Here is a 17814-nt window from a genome sequence, read left to right on the forward strand (position 1 = left end):
AATTAATTCTTCCTCTAAAATTACACTTAAATAAATTTAATCTTGCTACAAGTCGATCATTCTGAATTTGACGACGAGTTTCTGATTTTCTGGACGAGCAAAACGGATTCTTGATAGTCTGAACAAAGTGTGAAGGATTTCTTTCTTTCTCCGAGAAAGCCCCACCTTTGCTACGCGAGGAAACGCGCAACGCGCGAGATATAGTATATCGCGGGCGAAAAGAAAGGAGCCCCGGGGGAGTGGTCACTTTGGAGGGACATGTCTGCTTCCCTGCCCCCATGATTTTACGCATTTCACCCAGGGCATGAACGAGGGTAGGAGTTTACCACGTGCGCACAAATCAGCTAAATCAATAATGGGCAGAACTGAAAGCTGTTATAAGGTCTCATAAGCATACACTATAATTGTTCGCCTGTTCCATTACTTTGTACTCTCCAGACAAAAAAGGTCTGTGAAACGCTGAGACCGAGGGCGAATTTTAACACTTATTGGAGGAGTAAGTGCCGTTTATATGCAAAACCCAGCCTCCAAGAAGTTACTAGCCTCCGCTGTACATACAGTCGTCTCGGTGCTCGAAAAAGCTTATGCGTTTTACAGCCACAACTGAAATCTATACATCTAATGATTTTGTCCAGAATCTGGTCAGGAGAGGCAGCTATTTTTGAAGGTTAGTAGTTAAGTTTGTATCAGAAGCTGGCCATGAACTTGCTTTATAATCAAAAGAAAAAAAAAAAACACACCGAAATTGGTGAAAGCAGAGAAATATCAAATATTATTATATAGCCGCGAGTGTTTTACTGGAAAATAGACCACTCGTAAAATTCGTACGAAACTGCATCCGGGACTGTAGTGGCGTATTTTCCATATCCTCACTAGTGAGGATATCGACGACGTCATTTCCCGCCTTTGCATGGTTGTTTGTGCAAAGCTGCCAACGCCGGTTGGAAATGGCGAGCTATCGATTCGTGAAGTTCTCTGAAGCCAAAATAAAATTTTTCACTGAGGAGCAGGAAAATGCTAACACGAAAAAAGGTAAAAAAAAGACTTCATATGACTTGAAATTATTTAAAAGAGCTTCTTGCTTGTGGAGAGTTAGACGAAGGGAGGGAAAATCAAGACATTTCAGTTGCCGAACCTCAGGACTTTGCGATCAAAAAACAGAAAAGCGGTGAGTTTGAGCAGAAAGAGATTTCAAAACGGTGAATTATATATTATCAGTGACATTGATGAAAGCCTATGAACAGACTGTTTTAACATTTATGATATACATCTTCTGATAGCTTTAGTTCGCGAAATTTGCCTTTCAGATTGGCAATTTGCTCAATTGTTACATCTCTCGATGAATAAAAATGTTTTTACTTTTACTTCATGCATGGTGTTTGTCTATATAATGAAAAGAAAATTACACGGTGGCTTGAAGATATGAATTTTATTTTCTCGTGGTAAAAGCAATATTTTACTCATTCGCTGCGCTCATTCATACATATGCATATTGCTTTACCACTCGAAAATAAAATTCATATCTTCGCGCCGCCGTGTAATATCCTCTATAAAAGCAAACATGTGACAACAGACTGAAAGTCTCACTGGAACAGAATTGTTTGATTTTGCGCTGGATTTCTTGACATCCTGTCACAAAATTTAATCTGACAAACCGTAATTCACTTATTTCTATCATCAATTTAATTTGAAAATTAGGAAAGAGGACTTCTGCTAATCACTGCCCAATCACTGATTAATTTTATTTAAGAATTCAAACTTATACAGCTGAACTGTGTTATCATGACTGTGTAAAAAGATGACACAAATGAAATGTGAAACACCAAATTACAAGATAAGAACAAGACTTCAACATCAGTTGCTATCACTGAGCAGCTAGCTCGTCACTGGACACAGTGGTAGACCCTGAAAATAAAAAAAAGCAAAATTTATTTGATGCTGCTGGCATTAAAGTTATTGTTTTTGTGTGCAGTGAAGGATCTAGGGGAGGGGCCCAAGACCTTCTTTTAAGGCCAAATAGAAGCCTGTGGGGCCGAGAAAAAATATTTTTGAGAAGGCCTCCCCCCTTATTCCAGGGTCTGGATGATCACCGCCCCCCCCCCTTTTCTGAAGGTCTGAATCTTAATTCTGTTATTTTACTGCAAAATGCCTTCCTTCACTTCAAGGAAAGTAACTTTAGCTTTAATATTCCATGCTGATTGCATACTGCAATGTACAAGGCTTTGCGCTTCTCATTTTGGCCTCTCACTGCCATTTGGACATCTGCCATGCATGCTTCAGTGGAAAAAACCCATTCATTGGGGTATGGTGGATCCCAGAAAAAAGTTCAGGTTCCAGCCTACATCAAATCATAACGATGTACTTTTGTGCATTACATTTTACTCTTACAGGGGTTCAAATCAGATTTTTCTTTGTACAGATTTATACCAATAAGTGATCGACTCTGATTTGACAATTCTCTGTGTCCTTTCCTGGCCACAGCCTGAATTTGAGTGGCAGCATCTGTTCACTTACTCCAATAACAGAGAGGGAGTGGCCAGAGGAGGAAACTTCAATTCAGGCTTCCCTAACCACCCCTTATAAATGTCGGTCACCTCGCCACCAGGGAGTCCTGCCACTAGCCAACGCGCCACCAAGTGAAGTCACCTATCCACACTTAAAGAACAAAAATATTCAGGGTTTTCACTCCTTTGCTTGGTGGCAAGTTGGTTGGTGGCGAAAATCGGATAACCCCCTTAGTGATGCATTAAGAAGCGATATGCACTCCAGTTAGTGTAATACCCAGGGGAGGGTGGGTACTTGCAGTATACATGACGGGGAGGTCCGACGTATTTTGTTGGGTCGATAATTTACACCCTTGGTATTTTTTTAGGTCAAGAGATCTGTCATGTATTTTTTTAGGTCTTAAAGTCTGTCTGATTAAATAAATCAGTATCGAGGTGCTTGGTCTTGTACTTTTTGGGGTAGAAAATTTTGATGCTAGGCATTTTTTGGGGTGTAAAATTTCAGGCTCACATATTTTTTTGGGTTCGCAATATGAAGCTCCGTCGGACCCCCTTGTCATGTATACTGCGAGTACCCCCCCTGGGGTGTAATACCTGTGCTTATGGCCTTCAGCCTCTCTAGTCTGTCTGTCATAAGTGGGTACAGGTATGACTCAATATCATTTCCTTCTTCAGTGAAATAGTTCTTTCCTCTTTTCCCAAGCAATCTACGCCGAATTTGGTTGAGCTCTAGCTTCTTGGAGAACATATCAATGCCACCTTGAAGCATTCTGGGCTCGCACTTAGCAGCGATCTCATCTGCTCTGTAAACTACATCGTGATATAACTTTCCATTGACCTGTTTGTAACAAAGATAGCTCAGTCGGCAAATACAAAGTTTGAGGATTATATCTACCGCTGTGTGAAGTTTGACTAGCTTAGGTGTAGCATAGGCTAGCCTATATGTAGTGTACAACCACGTTGGCGCCATAAAAGCATTGATGGCCATGTATTCCAAACGTTGCATTCGAGCAAGCTCATGTGCAATGCAAAAAGCTATCATGTCGTCGGTCGGCAGTAAGGTTTCTTTGATCATAACACCTAACTCCGAATCCCACTTGATGTCTCGTCCTTGAAAAGTTATTCCACATTTTTCGATGTCTTCGTAGTTCTCAAAAATATACCACTTTGGCAAGCTCACAACGGCTCCGTTAGGAAAGGATGGTGAACCCGCTGAAATCGGGTGAACTCCCTGATTTATAAAAAAGGTTATTTTGTCGTTGTCATTGTAGCCAAACTTCTTCAACACTTCATTAAATTGTGTTTTACAGCGTTCAGGAATTTTCACGTAGCCACCATCCTCCTCCTCTCTCAAAGCCACGATCGGTTTGCACGCTTGATTAGGGAACACGTTAGCTGCATTCTTGTAAATAAAAAGTCCTCCGATACCTAAACCTACGGATACAGCAATGAATTGGTTCGTAACTTTTCCAAGTAGTTCAGGTAAGCTTGCCATGCTGACTAGCACATGTCACCGGGAAAATTAAAATGGCGACCTTCGCAAAGATGGACCGCGCGGGGTCTGGGAAGAGCGTACTCGTCCCAGGCTTTTATTTGCCGTATCTTAACGGAGTAAGGGTAGGGTGGGGGAAAAGGCCATTCGATTAACTTATTATCTCACTAAATCCTTGCATAGATCTAAAGCTTTCCTTCTTACATGGAAAGGCACTCCAAAACAAGAACAACATAGTATTGTATAAGCACACCACAAGCAGGAAGGCAGGGAAGGTAAGGGGGGGGGAAGGAGTCAGGGGAGGGGTGGGGGTAGAACAATAAAGAAAGAGACGGCGAGACTGATATCTTTTCTGCGAGCATGATGCCTTTTTAGCCTTGCAAAAGAAATTTGGTCTCCGCGAAGGCATCAAAGAAAAATTCGAGATGATGAGACCTCTGAAAATTATTTGGCTAAAATTCTGCATGACTTGCCATATTTAAAGGACCATTCACCACCCCTAAAATAAGAAGGGAAAGAGGGATGAAAATAGGTGGACTTTTCCCCTTCCACGTTACTTCTGCAATATGCTTCTCAATAATCTACACTTTCATTTGACAGGCTAGAACTTGGAAAGTTACTGAATTTTACTGGATGCCGGTTCCATAGACTTTCTTTTTTTACTCTATTCAAATTGTCTGTTCAATACACAGTCTGATTTGAATTAATTTGTTTCCCTTTCAAATTTCAAAGGTGACCAAGAGAAAATACAAACATCATCTGAGTCCGGAAACATGTACATGCTGTTTCCTTTTGTATTGTCATACAATATACTGTGTAGTTCAAAACTGATCAAGTTTTCAATTCACTGTTTTCTTCACAAACAACTTACCAGGTGCCAAACATTAATCCCTTGGGAACTTATATGTATTGTAAATTAAATCAGAGATCTTAAATCAAGTCCAAGAAAAAAATCTATACTACATTAAGGGAACTAGTCAATGTAAGAGGTGCAAACAGATTTTTACAAAGTAAAATTGCCAAGGTGCAAGGAATGAAAAACGACTGCGTGGGAGGCTAAGAATGGAGAAAAAATAAATCAAAGTTGCAACATTGTGTATATAATTTTGCAAAGGAAGGGGGTGGGTCAGGGGGGAGTAAAAGGGCACTTTAGGCCCCCTGTTCCCCCTCCTTGCAGTCTGTTCCAAGGACCTTAAAAATATTTTTTACTGTTATCTGGCAATGATTTATTATTGGTCACAACATCACCCACTGCAAACACATCCTGTTGTAGATTTTCTGGCTTGATTGTCACCGTGACATGTTTAAATGACAATAGCAAATCTACTGGTCAAACTACCACTGCATGCATGAGAAATTGCGTGACAGGCGAAGTTAACTTCAACCTCGTTGTGCCTCAAAAATGGCTTTTAATGTGGCTGGCTAAATGTAATTTAGGCTACGTTAAGCGCGAAACAATGCTGGTCAGCAGTTTTCCTCAGGGATTTGGTGCTGGGTGGACGGGGGTTTCGTGCAGGGGCCCCACATTGCTTACAGTGTGGCTTCAGATGTCAAGTCATTTGGCATTTACTTTCGCTTTGCTTAGTCCTTACGGTGCTTTTATTCCCGGTCCATCCCTCCCTCTTGTCATATTTGTAAGTATTTGTGTTTCTACTGTCTTTTCAGTGTGACGGTGCTGGGTGGGTGGTTGCTGCTCACAGGTTTGTCATGAATACCCTTCGCTTTCAGCTCTGCTGCTCTCGTAGCGCCACCCTCCTTATAGGCACCATTCCCTAAGCTCATCTATTGTTGATAAGTTTAACTTTGTCTAGCCTGTCAGTCAACTGTGGATGTGTGGATATTGATGTGTTTTTTAGATCATTTCCTTCCTCTGTGTAAACCTCTTTTCCTTTTTCTCCAAGCAACGCTCGTTGGATCACGTTTCGTTTCAGTGTTGTCGTAAAGAAATCTATGCCACCTTGTGCCATTTGTGGATCACACTTTGCAGATATTTTGTCAGCGTCAAACTCAGCAAGGTAAGTCAGCTTGCGATCAACAAGATTATAAGCATGATAATTTACTCCAAAGATGCAAAGTTTCAGTACAGCATCAAACACAACATGCAGTTTGAAAATTCTTGGGGTAACACGTGCAACTCTGTAAGTCAAATAGAGCCATAATGGAGGGACAGACATGAAAAACAGCTTGAAGTTTAAATGCTGATCGATATGAGCAAGCTCATGGCCGATGGTAAAAGCGATCATGTCATTTGTTGGGAGAAAACTTTCCGTCACAGCCAGACCAACTTTTGAATCCCAGCTGACGCCTTCACCCAACTGAAGCCCAGAATTTTTAACATCTTCTTTAGTTTGATATAGATACCACCTTGGCAAGCCTATAACAGCTCCACCGGGAAGTAAATTTGAACCGGCCGAGAATGCATAGAAACGTCGATTGACAAATAAGCTCACTTTATCCGGGTTCTTCAAACCAAATTTCCTCGCCACTTCGGCGAATTGTTCACGACATCTATCAGGAACTTTGACAAGTACTCCGTTTTCATCTCTGAGCCCAAAGAATTCTTTATGAATTTGTGGAAAAAATTCACTCGACGCCCTGACAAGAAGCAATCCTCCAATCCCAAAACGAACAACACTGCGAAGTATCTTCTCGAAAGCGACCTCCATCTTGGGTCTGAGTGTGAGGAGACCTGGAAACTAAATGTCCCAGTCCCCCCCTGTCCCATGACGTCCCAGATAAAGGGCAAAAAAATCTTTTTCTGCATAAATGAAAAGTTAATATTTTGAAATGCACTGTTTCGAAGTTTGAGAATGCTACGATAAAAATTTTCAATTTTACTACCGCTGAAAGTTGCGCTTTTTTGGCCCCAGAAATCATGAAAAATGGTACACGAATCGCGCGGCCAAAACACCACGGGCTATCAAGACGTGACGTCAGCTTGTTTGCAAAATTGTAATGAATATGGCGGATTGTAACAGAGCGACGCGAAGAGGCGGACGATATTGCGTTGCTAATGCGCCAAATAACCGAAGCTGCCAGAACACTACATACACCCCAGGCATAAAAATGCACCAATTTCCGTTAGATCCGGTTTTGAGGAGAAAGTGGGTCCAATTTGTGCAGAGACATCGCGCAGGTTTTAATGCTACGTCGAAGTACACGTCGCTGTGTTCTGCACATTTCGAGGAGACATGCTACGAGAGGTGTCCTTCATTGCTTGTTAACATGAATTTACCTGAGGGATCACAACAAAAGTATTTTCTAAAGAAAGGCTCTATTCCTACAAGAGACGTTGTTGTTCCTCCAGCTCCAAAAGTTCTTAGTAAGCGTAGAAAAAGACAAGTAAGTTGAGAATTTACTCAGTTACCTTTTTTCTTCAATACACGAGCCTGATTTTAAACAGCTTTCAGACATCCCTAGATGAATTCAGATCCCAGTAGACAACAGCCTAAATGCACTCTTTTTTTCTATATACAATATTGGTTTTCCGGCCCAGGCTGAATTATTTTTCTGTCGATTTTAGGCTGAAAACATTCTTGTGAATATTCTAAGTTTATAGTGTATGACATTTCCATTTTAGAATGTATTTGGGTATCAGTTACAAGTGTTTGGTGTATAACTTCTTGCAGAAATGTTATGTATGTATTAGTCGATTCCAAGTGAGAACATCCCTTTTCCCTCGGGCAGCATTTGTAGGGGCGGAAGGGTGGTGGGGCAGCCAAGGGGGTGGCTTGCGGGGTGGTCACAGGGGTGATGTATCACTTGTTAAAGAAACATTCTGATTAACATTTTAGACCAATTTAGCAAATTTATGTTTTTGTTGTTTAGATTTGATAATTTTTCTTGGTAACCTTAACTTTCCCATTTTGATTCGCTTGCCATGCATCATAGCCAGTTTTCAAACAAACTTTTCAAAATTTATAATATATCGACAGATTCTAAAACTTCACAAGAAAGAGGGGGTGGCCTTTCTTTGTCATCAAATACATAAAATAATAAATTATTTAAAGTTCTCTGATTTAATAGAAACTTGTATGAATGGAGATGGACTTGTGAGATTAGTGTTTTCTTTGTTCTTGTCATTTTACATACAGTGTTGTGTTTCACTGAACTAATAAGGAAAATAGAGTCAACAACCTTCCACAACATGTTAGGAATGCCAATTCGATAGACATTTTTAAAAGACAGCTAAGAACAGTCTTTAAAGCGTGCTTTTTTAAATTGGTAATGTTATTGTAGTTATTTATTTTAATTTAGCTTTTAGCTTTTTAAATAAAGATTTTTTAGCTTCGTTGATGTTTAATTGTAAATTTTTAATTTTTACCCTGTAAATAGCGCCTTTGGACCCTTGGGAAAGGGCGCTTCAAAAAATCGTATTATTATTATTATTAGTATTATTATTATTACCGGTATTATTATTAAGTGCCTACTCATTAGTGGCCAGTTTTCAAAGTCCCGAATTATTGCCAGTATAATAGTGTAACCTTCATTCAGTGGCCACCTCTATTCAGTAACGGCAGCCACCTTTTGGCCGTCCCATTGGGTGTTTGTCTATTGTTTTTTACCTCTATTAAGCGGCCACCTAGAATTTAGAGCATGAAGTTTGGCCTTGTTTTCAACAACCTAGTGGCAGATAAGAGTCCGAAATTTGAAATGACGACTGAAAATAAACATTCAAACACACGCTTATTGTCATCTTGACGTGATTCTGTTGTCACTGAGCTAAGTGACAACCTTTAGATTTCCTGGCAATAAAGTGATGTTTCTACTGGCCTTATGCTAATTTCTGACTAGCCCTAAAAGCAACCAACCTCGTTTAAGCAGCCACTTACCATTTTTCTCCAAGGGTTGCCACTTAAAGCTGATTTCCAGTCCGTACTGCGCAGACTCGGGGTTTGTTTACGTTTTTTTTTGAATTCGTTGAAACGTTACACTTCGGTGACAGCATACATGACGTTTTTAGTCCGCCATTACAGTTCGTTTCGTCAAGTTTCCGATGAGCTGAAACTCTTTGAAATAGCGTCAAGGTTCTTCTACTCGTTTATTTGTTCTGCAAGGATATCTGGCGTTAATAATGAAGAAAAAGGTAAGTTTGTCGCGGAATTTTTAGGTTTGCTTGTAAACATTCCCTTCGTGTGGGCTCACATAAACATTGCAGCCGAGATTGCGCAGTACGGACTGGAATTCATCTTTAATAAGGGTTCAAAATGTATAACACATTAAATTTTATAAAGATTCAAATGTCTAGATACATGTACCTTATTGTTACTTATTTTCGCGGGTACCGTACTAATTTCGCGAAAATGGAACAGGAATATTCGCGAACTATTTTCGCGATTTGGCAAAAATACGTAATTAGCATAAAAAATACAATGGAAATCGTTTAGAATTAATTTTCGCGGGTCTTTAATTTCGCGATCTTTTGAAAATCGCGAAAATCGCGAAAATTAAGTCCCGCGAAAATAAGTAACAATAAGGTACATGTAGCAACGTATAAGAAATATCCTTTACTATTTCATAATTTCAGCTCAAGCGTGATGCACTGTCTGAAGTGACTGTGAAGAAAAAAAGAAAAATAAGCACTCAAGAAGTAACTGTGTCTGCACGTGCAAAGGAAAGTGAAGTGATATTTCCAGCTCCTTCAATTTCTGGCCAGGATCTGAAATTGGAATTGGAAAACTTATTTGAAGGGGAAGAAGCCCTTTTGGTTTCTTCAACGTCTGGCCAAAGTCTGCAATTTGCAAATTTATCATCAAGTGTTAAAGAGACAATGCAATCATTATCAGCTGCTCATGTGGAGTCGTCCTTGTCTAAACCTGCTTTCACACCACTCTCGTCATTGCAGGCGTCAAACATGTGTGCAAGATCAGAAGACTGCGTTCACGAGACCAAACACAAGAATTTGCAGACGATAATCAATAGATTAAGAGAAAAAGTTACCAAGTTAAAGTAATATATCCATTGACCAACCCTCCAAGTTGCAACCATTTTAGTCTCCATGGCGACGTAAATTTTGGAACTGGCGGCTAATTCATAGAACAAGTAGCCATTCTGGTGACTACATGAAAGACTGCTCTGGAGGTTGAGCAAACTATCATCGAAACTAAAAACTGCTCTGGACCAACTACCACAACAACACATCTAATTATTCTTTTTGTTTCTTTTATCAAGTTTTCCCAGGAGAACTTTTGTAGGAAAATTAAATGTTTCCTTCCTTAGATTTACAGATAGAAATGTTTTGGTAAACAAAAATTTTTATTGGCGACTTCACTTAAATAGATAACCAGGCTAATATCAAACACAAGAGACAGTGTTCCACTGGGATATCCAAACTTTAAGAAGGCAGTTGAAAATAAAAGACATAGTGGAGTACCAGTATTTTTGACAAAATCTGAGGTGTTTGGATAGCCGTTGAAACCCTTCTCAGTCGAAACAAAAACTACGAAGACAACAGAGAAATTAAATCATAAAAATCTATGCCAATAAAGACTGGGTATTAATACCTTCTTTCACAGTTATGATTTTCTTTGTTTTAACTTGATGAATTTTTAATGAGTTTGAGAAGAAAAGTATCATACAAACTTGAATATTTGAACATATTGCAAATCTGACATGTGGAAATGGAGTGATTAAAATACACATGCCTGACATTCACACTGACTCACATAATTGATATGTAGGAACACCATTACATCTTTTAATATGCTATAAAAAACATTTTGAAAGAAGAAAAACATCACTGTTTATTGGTCTCCTTCCTAGGGGAAGAAAATTGACTCATAGTCTGTATTAAAAAATTATGAAAAAGTAATCAACCAGAATAAAAAGGAATGTTAGCGCAGTTAACTCTGAAAGTACATGATTTTGCCGCCACCTTTCAGATTAAAGAGCCTGTTACTGGATGATAACTTGTAAGTCCTGCCATTATGGCATTGTAGCTTCCGTATCCTGAGGGATTCTCTTTCCTGCAAAAGAATATACAAAAAAAATTAGTGCAACAACTGTATTAAAGTTAGTAAAGCCTTTTAGCCTTCAAGATGCAGGATTCTAGATAAATGCGTCTGTACCCCGAGGGGGGGGGGTACTCCAACTTGTAAATGACGGGGATGATCAAATGGAGGCAAAACTCAGGACCCAAAATAATCCCTAAGTCTTCCGACATTACCCAAAAAAATCCCTGGACCAAAAATAACCCCCCCCAAAAATCCCTTGTCAAATCACCCCTTAATTGCCAGGAGGGGCAATAATATAACACAAAGAAAACCATAAAAAATTGAATGCTCATCTTTGTTTATTCATCATACCATAAATATGCCAAGGCCGTGCCAAGGCATTTAAGTTCGTTTTTAATACCCAAAAAAATCCCCTTTTTAAATCAAGACACCCCAAAAAAAGAAAATCCACCCCAAAAAACAGAATCGAAAATTTCAAACCCCAAAAAATCCTTCGATCATCCCCGTCATTTACAAGCCGGAGTACCCCCCCCCCCCTGGGCTCTGTACACTTTGGCTTCTCACTTACCGCATTTACTTGAATAAGCGCTGCCCCCGAATAAGCGCTGCATTGCTTATTTGAGGAATTCCGTTAAAATAGCACTACAAAGCAACTCTTAAACAAACTTGGACATTTCTTTCCATCAAAAGCAATGTTTTGCAGTTAACGTTATTGTTTTACCGCTCGCCCATTATTGTTTCTATCAACATTCTTACACTACGTAGTTCTGTAAATGTTGTGAAGGCCGCAAACTTTGCCAGAACAGCTAGCGCCACTACTCTCTCCAGCAAGAGACAAATACTGACAATCAAAAGATGCTTTTTTCAATTACTGCAAAAGATTAGCTTCATTGTGGCATCCATATTTTAAATAGGCGCCTCCCTCAATTAAGCGCCGCCCTCGAATAAGCACTGCACTCGAGGCGCGAAAAATTTAATAAGCGCCGCGGCGCTAATTCGAGTAAATACGGTAATACATTTGTCTCAATTCTTGTTCTAGTATGGAGTGCTTGTTAGTAATTGGCGTAACAGTGTAACAAGATTCTTTTCTTTTTTATTATTATTATTTTAACAAAATTATATAATTATTTTTGGCTATGCACCTTTCATCATTTCATCCACGATCACTTCCAGTTTCCTCAGTCGCTCTAATAACCTTGGGTGAGTGTAGCCTTTGTCTGAAGATTGCACCCTTGTTGTCCCTCTCTCATGTATGTATCTCATAAAGGAATTAAATCTCATTGTTTTTAACATCCAATCCACACCGCCTACAGCCATGGCTAGGTCACTTCTAGCACACATTTCGTCCGCTTTGAATTCTTGATAATGATTAAGATAACGCTGCGCTCTCCAGTAACAAAAATAACTGAGCAAACACAAGCTGATTTTAAAAAAGCCATCCACAATAACTGGAGCTTTAGGTACAAGTTTCCTTGTTCTACTTGCTACTTCAAATGTAACATACAACCAGGAAGGTGCTAGAAATATCTGAGCAGCCAAATCTGTCCTCTTTATATGACTCAGCTCATGGCCTATAAGGAATGCGACGCTATCATCCGACAAAATTAGCGTGTCTTTGAATTTACTACCAATCTTGCCTTGCAAGTAGAAAGGAACTTGTGTGTCCTTATGTTGGACTTGTTGAAACCTTGCAATATCTTGCTCTTGTTTAAAAAAGAACGATAAAGGAACTCCGATGACAGCGCCATTAGGGAGCCACGTGGCTCCTGCAGACATGGGAAAGAGAGATTTGCAGACAAAGAAGGTTATTTTCTCGTTCTTGTCGTGAATTCCAAGTTTTGGAGCAATTCTTTCAAGCTGTTCCTTGCAGCGCGCGGGGACGGCTACCTCTGTAGTGTTGACTTTGAGTTCCATTATTCTTTTAACATATTCGTGTGGAAATACATGAGGTACTGCTTTCATACAGACTAAACTTCCAGCTGTCACACCGACAGCAACCCGCAGAAACATGGAAGACATTTTGGAAGGACTGTATCACTGAAATCTGGGAAAATCAAAATGGCGGAGTAAACATGTGAAGGACTGAGAACGAGACTAGAGCCCGATACCACTCGGACATTTCCGGCCGAGATTTTTCTACTGCTTTTTCCAAAGTATATCCTTTTGCAAACCATATCTTTGTTCCTGGGTCTGACTGTCATCCAGTAATCCTGCCGTGAAGTAGTTTAACCATGTTTCTGACCGTGATATGTACCATTGTAGTTGCTCCACTGTTGATTGTTTTTATATACTGGTAGGTATTGACAACGTTTTTGTTCACATTTATTACTTCCGGTTTTTATTGAGCAGCAGCTAAGCTTTCAGTTTGATATTTATTGTACAAGATGGTAAAACTAAGTAAAAGCTATATAGTAGAAGGCCAAATAACCCCAGGTTATATTGCCGGATAGGGGTGTGGGTGGGAACCCAGGGGGGAAAGGTGTAAGGGTACGAGCGATGGAGCATTGTCCCAGGAAGGGGGAGGGGCCACGGGGGGGAGGGGGGAGGGGGGAGGTGCATAGTAGATGAGTCAGAAATGGGGAGAAATTAATACTTACCTACCTCTTATATTAGTTTTTGAACCAGCCAAAGCTTCCATAATAATTTTAGAGCCATCTAATTAATGCACCTATCAATGTTAAGCCACCGGGGGGGGGGGGGGGCATAGGCAGGGGATTTGACAGCAGTTGTCTGCCCTTGGTGGGGACTTTTGACCGTTTTAGTTGACTTTCTAACAGAATTTTATTGAAGTTTACTGACTTATTTGACCTTCCAAAAAGCCTGCAGTGGGGCATTTGAACATAAAATCTCGGCTATTGAAGTTCAAATGCATGCCCCTCATAAGCTGAAAGAATTTGTCAGAGTTTACCTTTAAAAATGATGGGTCTTGTGAAGCTACCTGTAACCATTTTCAAAGGATTGTATTTAAAAAGCTTTTATCATCATGTACATCAGCAGGCTCATGCAGAATGGAAAATCTTGGAAGGTGACCAGTTTCTTTCAGACAGCCACTTTACGTCTTGAAATGGCACTGAGAGAGTATGACGACTTCCTGATCCTACATCTCTTCCAACATCAAAAAATTGTGAGTGCTGTCAAGTGTTTTGGGGTAGACACTGCCAAGCCTTGTGTGCTGATTGGGAGTGCATTCGAAGGGTGTTATCTTCCAAAGAATTTAAACAGTGAAAAAGGAAGTGCAGTGGAGTTTGACTTCTTTGTTTGTCTGCCGACACCTGTAGCTGGAGAATCTGCAGGAACTTTACAGTATATGCCTCTAGATGGAAGACCCCATCAAGTGCTTTTGAAGCTTTCAGACCTATCAATCATAGAGTCAGAGTACATTGGTCTTAAAAGCCCACCATCAAATTTAAGGGGTAGCTTTCTGAAAAAGTGCCAAGATGGTTTTTATCTGAAGAGAAATTTAATGGAAGCCTTTGAGGAAAAAATCCAGAATTCTCTTGGAAAGGTTCTTGTTGAGAAGCCAGGTGGTATGGAAATAGTGTCAAGGTCTGATTTGGGATGTTATGTCGGACTTCAGGCATCACAACATGTGTCATTTTTCAAGCCAATCACAGAGCGCTTGGAGATGTTGCCACTGGATCCGGATACATGGTCAGGTGATGCTATGACAAATGCTCAAATGTTGTGGGTTAATCTTACAAACTGGAGTTCGTCTTTGTGGCCCACAAGGATTTTCAATGTTCATCTGGCTTTGGAATGTGAATGGCCAGCAGATGCCATAATGAACTGGCTTCAAAGGGAACGTTTCTGGCCAAGCGAGAGAACTGTGCAGATAGTTGCTCAGTCGTCTTGCTATCTTCATCCTTTGTGGTGTCAAGAAAAAGGACGGCTGTCAATTGACAGTGAAGTAATGGCATTTCAGATGACATTTTCAGTAGCAGAATGCTTGCTATTCACAGAAACTGGACCAAAGGAGAGAATGAGGGTTGTAGTAAGAAATTTGTCTGCCGGTTGTTAAAATTTGGGGGTGGGGGGTTGCGCGGCGGGGTTGGGGGGGGGGGGGGGGGGGCCCCCGGGGGGGGGCTTGTTTAAAAAAAAAAAAATTAAAAAAAAAAAAAAAAAAAAAAAAAAAAAAGCAATGTATGGTTGTTTTGAAGGCTGTTAAGGAAAAGTATTTTCACAACTCTCAAGTCCTGACATCTTTTGTCATCAAGGTGGTCTTCTTCTGGCATTTAGAATCTACACCATTGCCTGCTAGACAGGGCATGGGACGAGGAGAACTGCTCAGTTGTCTCTTGGATAAACTTATAGGTTTTTTGAATGACAACAATTTGCCTCACTTTTTTATCCCTAGTGTCAATCTACTGGAGAGTTTTGATACAGATGACATCAATAATACTCTTCGACAGCTGAAGAGAGTGAAAAGAAACTTGTTTGACTATCTTTGCTCTGAATTATTTCAAATTAAATGCTCAAAAACCCTCAAAGATGATTTTGTTCAAAAAGTGTTGCAGTTCATTTAAACAAAACAAAAAGTTCCAGTTACACTTAGGTCAGAAAAACTGTCAAAAAGACGTAGTTGACTGTATATAGGTTTTATGTTACCTATTGAAAACAAGATAACTATAATAAAAATTATAGTAACACTGGTACTAATAAATAGTCATTAAAAAACTCATTAATGATTCATAAAGAAAATACAAAAGAAATTAATGTTTAATGACAGGGGCGGATCCAGGATTTCAAAAGGGAGGGTGGATGGCAGACCATTAGGGCCTAACCCTAACCACAACCCTAAACCTAACCCTAAGTGGCGGCAGACGGCGAAACGTGGCGTAACAACAACCAGACATGAGCGAGAGCTAATTTTTCTTTCTTTCTTTATTTTCTATTTTCAAATAAAGTGACATTTCAAATTTTTTTTACTGAAAAATGAGGGGTGGATATCCACCCTATCCACCCCCCCCCCCTGTATCCGCCCCTGAATGAGTGTCTTTATATCTGATAAAGACATGGCTAAACTTTACGTCCAATTTTCTAGGCCAAAATAACCCCAAATCTAAATATTAGTGCAAGAATGAGTTGATCTACATCAGAAGATTTTTAACCCGTTCAATAAATTCGCAGTTCGTGTTTTATCAAGTCTAAAACACTCGGCTGTGTCTTGTGTTTTAAACTTGATAAAACACTGCTGCTCATTTATTAAACATTACTAAATAAACATTTTTTCTGGTATGATTTGATATAATTAGTGTTTTCACAACACCCATATAAAGTGTTTAATTCAAAAGGGCTGGCGTAAGTGTAAATGTTGTGATAAATGAAGGGAATATTCAGCTACTTGAATTCCATGTTTAACCCCACTCTGCAGTAGAATCCTGATTTCTTGAACCACCACGGAGCAAGAAACTAGTGGAAAGTTACGTGTAGTTTGACTGAGTGAAGCAAATATAACTTTTGGTTCAACAATATATTGATAAATATTTATTTTTTTAGGTATTTTATGAGAAAGAGATCATCACAAGTTCTACAGCTGGAGAGAGCTTTGTTCAAGTATGACAATTTTCTGCTGCTGAACATGGTCCAGCACAAATTAATTTTTGAAGCAATAAAAGAACAGCGAATATTAAGACAACTCCAACGATGTGTCTTACCAGTGGGAAGCATGTTCGAAGGCTGTCACATAGCTGAGTGCCCCAGTGGCGGGCAAATATCACAAGAAATGGATTTCATGCTTATTTTACCAGATATTACTGCAACTGCAGGTGATAGTGAAGCATTACAGTTTGCTTCCGTGGAAGGTCCAAATCCAGGGTACGTTAATTTGAAAGTACTAGATGCCACTCAGATCACACTCTAGGATGCCCCGGTCATCCAAGAACTATCTGACCCACTTACAATGCTTTATGAAATTCATAATGAGGAACTGTTCCTTTCACATAAATTTGTCAGGATGTTTGAGCGACGAGTAGAGTACGCAGTGTCTCATGTGATGGGAACAAAGTTCACAAGGACCCAAGGTCTTGAGCTTGGAATGAAGAGGAAAAATATAAATGACTTTTATCCCGTCATGACTATTTTCTTCAAAGAGCCCATCAACTGTCTCATTTGGCCTGAGTCAACAGCTTGGCCAGATTCTGCATTAGGAGCGCTCTTTGACACACTGTCAGTTATCCAAGGCTCGCAGGATACAACAGCCTGGCAAAATCAAATTATCGACATAGCACCTGCTATACAGAGTGATGTTCCTGCACATGTCAAAGATACGTGGCTTAAAAGAAGAAGGTATTGGCCTGATCAAGGTCTTGTAGAAAAAATCTCCAGTCTTCCATGCTACTTGCTGGCAAAGCCACATTCTCTTACCACAAACAAGCTGTTAGAATGGCGATTTAGCTTCAGTTCCGCAGAGCTTCTTCTGAGTTCTGCCATCAAACCATGGCAAAAGCAAACACTAATGGTGCTTAAAGCCCTGCGAAGAAAATACCTGCAAGAACCAAAGGTTGTTGCTTCTTATCATTTGAAAACTGTTCTTTTTTGGGTCCTTGAGTCCTTGCCTGATCAGATACGAGAATCTTGTTGTCGAGCTGCCTTGCTACAAATGCTTCTCGATAAACTGATATCATGTGTGAAAGAAAGAAATTTACCTCACTATTTTATCCCAGAAAATAATATGTTTAGCCACTATGAAGATGATGACCTTAACACAGTCTTGTTGAAAGTCCAAGATATGCAGAAAAATCTGTTGCTTTATCTTACAGAAGACTTGTTCACAACTGCTGTAACAGAGGAAAGAGAAGAGAAAGAATTTCAAGAAACTTATTGGGGAGTCATATAACATTGTCTCTAAAGGAAGCTTGAAACTTAT

The 17814-nt window shown here is 39.8% G+C and overlaps 4 protein-coding genes and 1 pseudogene across 5 annotated transcripts; 2 read left to right on the forward strand and 3 right to left on the reverse strand.

Moving 5' to 3' along the window:
* Positions 1–1717: 1717 nt before the first annotated feature.
* On the reverse strand, positions 1718–4043 carry LOC144657727 (transmembrane protein 177-like). Its single transcript, XM_078518074.1, has 2 exons — positions 3099–4043; positions 1718–1905 (listed from the first exon to the last, which is right to left on the reverse strand). Exons 1-2 carry the CDS (start codon positions 3997–3999, stop codon positions 1865–1867), a joined length of 942 nt encoding a protein of 313 aa, XP_078374200.1. The 5' UTR covers positions 4000–4043; the 3' UTR covers positions 1718–1864.
* An 816-nt stretch (positions 4044–4859) lies between these two features.
* LOC144656858 (transmembrane protein 177-like) lies at positions 4860–6664 on the reverse strand. The gene has a single exon (XM_078517102.1). It carries the CDS (start codon positions 6660–6662, stop codon positions 5775–5777), a length of 888 nt encoding a protein of 295 aa, XP_078373228.1. The 5' UTR covers positions 6663–6664; the 3' UTR covers positions 4860–5774.
* Positions 6665–6877: 213 nt separating this feature from the next.
* LOC144657613 (uncharacterized) lies at positions 6878–10371 on the forward strand. Its single transcript, XM_078517969.1, has 2 exons — positions 6878–7338; positions 9524–10371. Exons 1-2 carry the CDS (start codon positions 6952–6954, stop codon positions 9947–9949), a joined length of 813 nt encoding a protein of 270 aa, XP_078374095.1. The 5' UTR covers positions 6878–6951; the 3' UTR covers positions 9950–10371.
* Positions 10233–13012, reverse strand: LOC144657609 (transmembrane protein 177-like). Its single transcript, XM_078517963.1, has 2 exons — positions 12092–13012; positions 10233–10961 (listed from the first exon to the last, which is right to left on the reverse strand). Exons 1-2 carry the CDS (start codon positions 12966–12968, stop codon positions 10921–10923), a joined length of 918 nt encoding a protein of 305 aa, XP_078374089.1. The 5' UTR covers positions 12969–13012; the 3' UTR covers positions 10233–10920.
* Positions 13013–13104: 92 nt separating this feature from the next.
* LOC144657591 (uncharacterized) lies at positions 13105–17784 on the forward strand (annotated as a pseudogene). The gene is made up of 2 exons (XR_013571582.1): positions 13105–13242; positions 16446–17784. The product of XR_013571582.1 is annotated as an uncharacterized LOC144657591 (transcript).
* The last annotated feature ends 30 nt before the right edge of the window (positions 17785–17814 follow it).

This window comes from Oculina patagonica, chromosome 6 (genome assembly GCF_052425735.1).
Source record: "Oculina patagonica isolate OP01 chromosome 6, crgOcupat, whole genome shotgun sequence".
Lineage (NCBI taxonomy): Eukaryota > Metazoa > Cnidaria > Anthozoa > Scleractinia > Oculinidae > Oculina > Oculina patagonica.